The sequence below is a fragment of the Corvus brachyrhynchos genome, unplaced genomic scaffold (genome assembly GCF_000691975.1).
Source record: "Corvus brachyrhynchos isolate BGI_N302 unplaced genomic scaffold, ASM69197v1 scaffold58, whole genome shotgun sequence".
Lineage (NCBI taxonomy): Eukaryota > Metazoa > Chordata > Aves > Passeriformes > Corvidae > Corvus > Corvus brachyrhynchos.
Window position 1 is genome coordinate 694,317 of NW_008239539.1, and position 4,063 is coordinate 698,379.

The window sequence follows — 4,063 nt, forward strand, 5'->3', positions numbered from 1 at the left end:
TGCTTCTCCCAGCCTTCATAGGTGGGCTAGGGAACATTCTGCCTGTTGTGGCAGTGCTGTGGACTGACCTCCAAAGGGAAGACAGGAAACTCAGTCTGGAAACTAAACTGATTCTTCTTGCTTTCTTATTCTTCTTGCTTTCTTATTCTTGGCAGGTGGGCTACCTGCGAGGCAGCTCTGGGGCCGCCAGCAAACACAGGCTCCCAATGTGACGTTCCAGGCAGCGAGCCCAGAACAGCTTTCCTCCTGATGCTAAAATTATCAATCAAGAACAGGGAAATTAAACAAGGCCAGAAACCTCCTGGCTGCTCCATTCTCTGTGCAAGGCAAAGAAACTGGCCAGAAGACAGCTCTGAGCAGGTACGAGCTGTGTGTTTGAGAACACACCAGAACACTGAGGAGGCCACTGAGACTGGAGCCCACTGATGTGACCAAGGGTCTTCAGCACAGGGGATGTGTTACCAATGCAATGGGTGCATTTGCTCTACATGGTTACACTGTGCTCACCTAAAGCACAAATCTCTCCCACTGGCAATCCAGCTCTTCAACAACACTTCACTTGCTCAGGAAAACTATAATGGAATCAAACAGACTCTGAAAAAGTGACCATACTGGTTTTGCTGGGAGCAACTGAGTTTCAACAACAGTGTGAGAATAGTTTCTGTACTGCTAAAGGCTTCTGGTTTAATAGAAAAACAAAGCAAGACTTTCCTGCTAAGGATAATTTTTTTAAATACTTCCCAAGAATACCTAGAGTTTCTGTACCAAGTAGCTGGGATGCTCAAGTTTAATACTGATTTCCACCTCAAGGAATTGTCTCCTTTTAGGAGTATCTTAATCCTTCAAGTACAATATGAAAGTATGTTGTCAGAGAACCAAAATTTATCCAGTACCAAAATGTACTTCCTTTCATGGCATGATTATTTACTATCAAACAAAAGACAGTAAGTTTCATCAGATAAAGTAAATGACCTTGGTAAGAAAATGAATTAGTGTTATTTTGTGTGAACTTCAATTGAATAAAACTGATTATACTTTCATACCACATCCTCTGTGGTATGTGGGGTAAGATGAGATCTACAGAACAATACAGGCTTGATAAAAAAAATCATCTGTGACTTACTAGGCTGCGTTTCTCAGTCACCACAGAGCACACACTGATTTTTAAACAAGATCCTCTGTGTTCCCACAACTGGGGGTTTTCTATACCAAACCCTTTAAAAGCTCAATTAGCAGCAAAATCTGCTCATCTTCCATGGCTCTTGCAGCATTCCACATCACCTACCAGGCTTTTATGCCAGGACTTAGTACAAACCAAGCGGTCCTTGCAAGAATTCCCTCTCCCACTGCAGGACAGAGTGGGGAGGAAGGTGCCAGAAGAGGAAGGAGCTCTGGCTGGTGTGTGAGCCCAGAGGGAGCACCAGCAGCTCTGTCTCTCCTGGGCTGCAGCCAGTTTTCTCCTGGATAACCTGGGCATTAAAGCAGTGTATTGCATAACATGCTGCAGCTGCATCCCTGGTTCCTAACCCCACACTCAGTGCTACAACACAATTCTCTAACCTGCTCAGCTTGGCCTTCTGTTCCCTGGCATTTAAATCATCTCCCATCAGGGAAGACAAGTACTGAAAAATCCCCAGGCTCTTGTGGGCATCGATGGAACACCCCAGGTGTGCTGATCTCACCTGTGCCCATGATGAATCCTCAGTCACTGTGAACCTTAAGCACCACTTTGTTTCCACAGAAAGGAATGGGGAATATTCCACACTTTTTTGAATTGCACAAATGCAACAGCTTTATTGTTATAGATGAATCTATAAAGAGTGGAAAAAATGGTTATCCTTACTCTTTTACTGCTGCTCCTGAGAAGGCTCTTCTCCTTGGATGGGGGCACAAAGCCACTATGTGGAGGATCACTGGGAGTCAGTTCTTCTCCTCAGGGAAGAAAATGCACATCACAAATCACATACAACTTCCTTGTGAGACAGAATGATCTAAGAACTCCTAACAGGATCCTTGCTGTGACAGCTGCTATGACCAGGCTGGCTGGGCTGAAGGCTCATTCTCTCCCTCATGCCTTTTTGCAAGGTTTGGCTCTGGGTTGTGCCAGGCTGAGGGTTCCTAAGCACCATTCCACTGTTATTTATATACATTAAAGAGCCAGGGACCATTTGCTCCAGTTTAGCAGGGGGAATGAGGAATATTATATCCAAGTGCAAATGCAGACAGGTGAGCTTAGTAACCATGTTCTTGTTCACAGATGAACAGGAGACACAATAGATTCTGCTGAAGAGCCAGAGCACTTTAAGGGGTACCACTGCCCTTGAAATATGCAGTTGTGCACCATTTGCAACTGTGACTGGGGACATTAGAGCTGCCCACAAAGGAATTCCAGGTGTTGTATTTTTTCAACCCTGTGTAGGCATAGATTAACTTCAGGTTTGTGTAATTGATGTCCAACACAAAATCATCCCTCTTGTGCATCTCTCTCATCCGACTGTCTCAAGACCTGAAAAGACAGTGCACATAACAGAAAGGCTGTCCAGGCAGAACCACAGAATCACAGACTGGTTTGGGTTGGAAAGGACTTTAAAGCCCATCCAGTCCCACCCCCTGCCATGGGCAGGGACACCTTCCACTATCCCAGCTTGCTCCAAGCCCCGTCCAACCTGGCCTTGGACACTGCCAGGGATCCAGGGGCAGCCACAGCTGCTCTGGGCACCCTGTGCCAGGGCCTGCCCACCCTCATAGGGAAAAATTTCTTCCCAGTATCTAATCTAAATAAACACTCCTTTGGTTTGAAGCCGATCCCCCTTGTCCTATATATCCTTGTGAAAAGTCCCTCTCCAGCTCTCTTGTATGCCCAAGGTAAGAAGGAATGAAGATTTTGTTCTAACTGTTGAACACATCCAGGCTCTTTCCTAGCAGAAAATACTTTGATATCTTTAATTTTAAAATAAAATTTAGTATCTGCAGTCCAGGAGTTCTCTTAAAAGCTGGGATTTATGAATAATTTCAGAAATATCAGGTTGATTGTATCTAAATCTTACAGGAGGAAAAAGTGCCCCCACAACATCACCTCTTGGATAAACACCAACAACCTGTGGGTGCTGCCATGGCTCTCTGTCTCAGCCCAGCCTAAGTCTGGCTCTGTGTAGCTCAAGGAATCAGGGGCAGGGCTCACAAAGCTGCCAGAACTCACCTGGCTGCTCTGCTGCCTGAACATGGCCAGTGTCAAGGTTCCATTGAGTAAGGGTGAGTCCTTCCCTGGCCAACTCCACAAGGTCCTGCAGGGTCTGAATGTCCTTCTGGCTCGGGGATAAAAGCTGCCCATCTCCTCTGGGGCCTGCTTTGGATTCATTAGAAGTTTGGCCTCCAACCTTTGTGCAAATGGGTTCCTGAGAACTGAGGTCAGGCTGAGTTTGCTGGGATACTTCTGGCTGGTGAGACCCCATTGGTGGCTGGAGGTTCTCTGGCTTATTCTGATCAAATGAGGAGGAAAAAAAGACACCAATAAATTAGGTCTTGTTTTGTGTGTTTGCAAAGCTCAGAGTATGGTCTCTACTTCATACTCCTGAAACATCTATGAAGGATCACAGAGCATTGCCCAGGTACAGGGGATTCTGAGGAACAGCTCTCTGCAGTTTTATGAAGGAATCTCCAGAGATAAGACAGCTCTGAACAGAAGAAAGAAAACTAGAACAGAAAATGCAGAAAAGTTGGTTTCTCCAGGAGCATGTCTGTGCAGGCAACTGCCAAGCAGGGAGAAAGGATGGGGGAAATGCTCCCAATCCAACATCTAAATACTTCATTATAGCTGGAGTTCCTGGCAAAAGTCACAGCTGAAGCTCTCCAGGTGCTTCTGTTCTGAGTTCTGAAATGTTTTTGCAGTTACATGTAACTAAATCAAACTTTCACCTTGGAGTGGGTATTTTCCAGGTTTGGTCTTCGTTTCCCAAAAAATAATTTTGCTTGTTTATTTCTAAGTAAAAATGGTCCAGCCATTTCTGTGAATGGAAAGAATCAGAGGAAAAACACACTCCTGCCATGATTTTAAAAACATTCC

At 45.2% G+C, this 4,063-nt stretch overlaps 1 protein-coding gene across 5 annotated transcripts in view; it reads right to left on the bottom strand.

The window, feature by feature from the left end:
• The window catches only part of SLX4 (SLX4 structure-specific endonuclease subunit), a 29,000-nt gene that overhangs the window by 9,367 nt on the left and 15,570 nt on the right, over positions 1 to 4,063 (bottom strand). For 3 of the 5 annotated variants that reach the window (XM_017741251.1, XM_017741252.1, XM_017741250.1), the window contains exons 9-10: positions 3,200 to 3,479; positions 1,844 to 1,932 (exon numbers count right to left, since the gene is read on the bottom strand). The exons of 1 other annotated variant lie outside the window; for it this stretch is intronic. In XM_017741251.1, the coding sequence (XP_017596740.1) occupies positions 1,844 to 1,932; positions 3,200 to 3,479 (369 nt within the window). The remainder of the gene's footprint in view (positions 1 to 1,843; positions 1,933 to 3,199; positions 3,480 to 4,063) is intronic. One more of the 5 variants, XM_017741253.1, reaches the window with a different exon arrangement.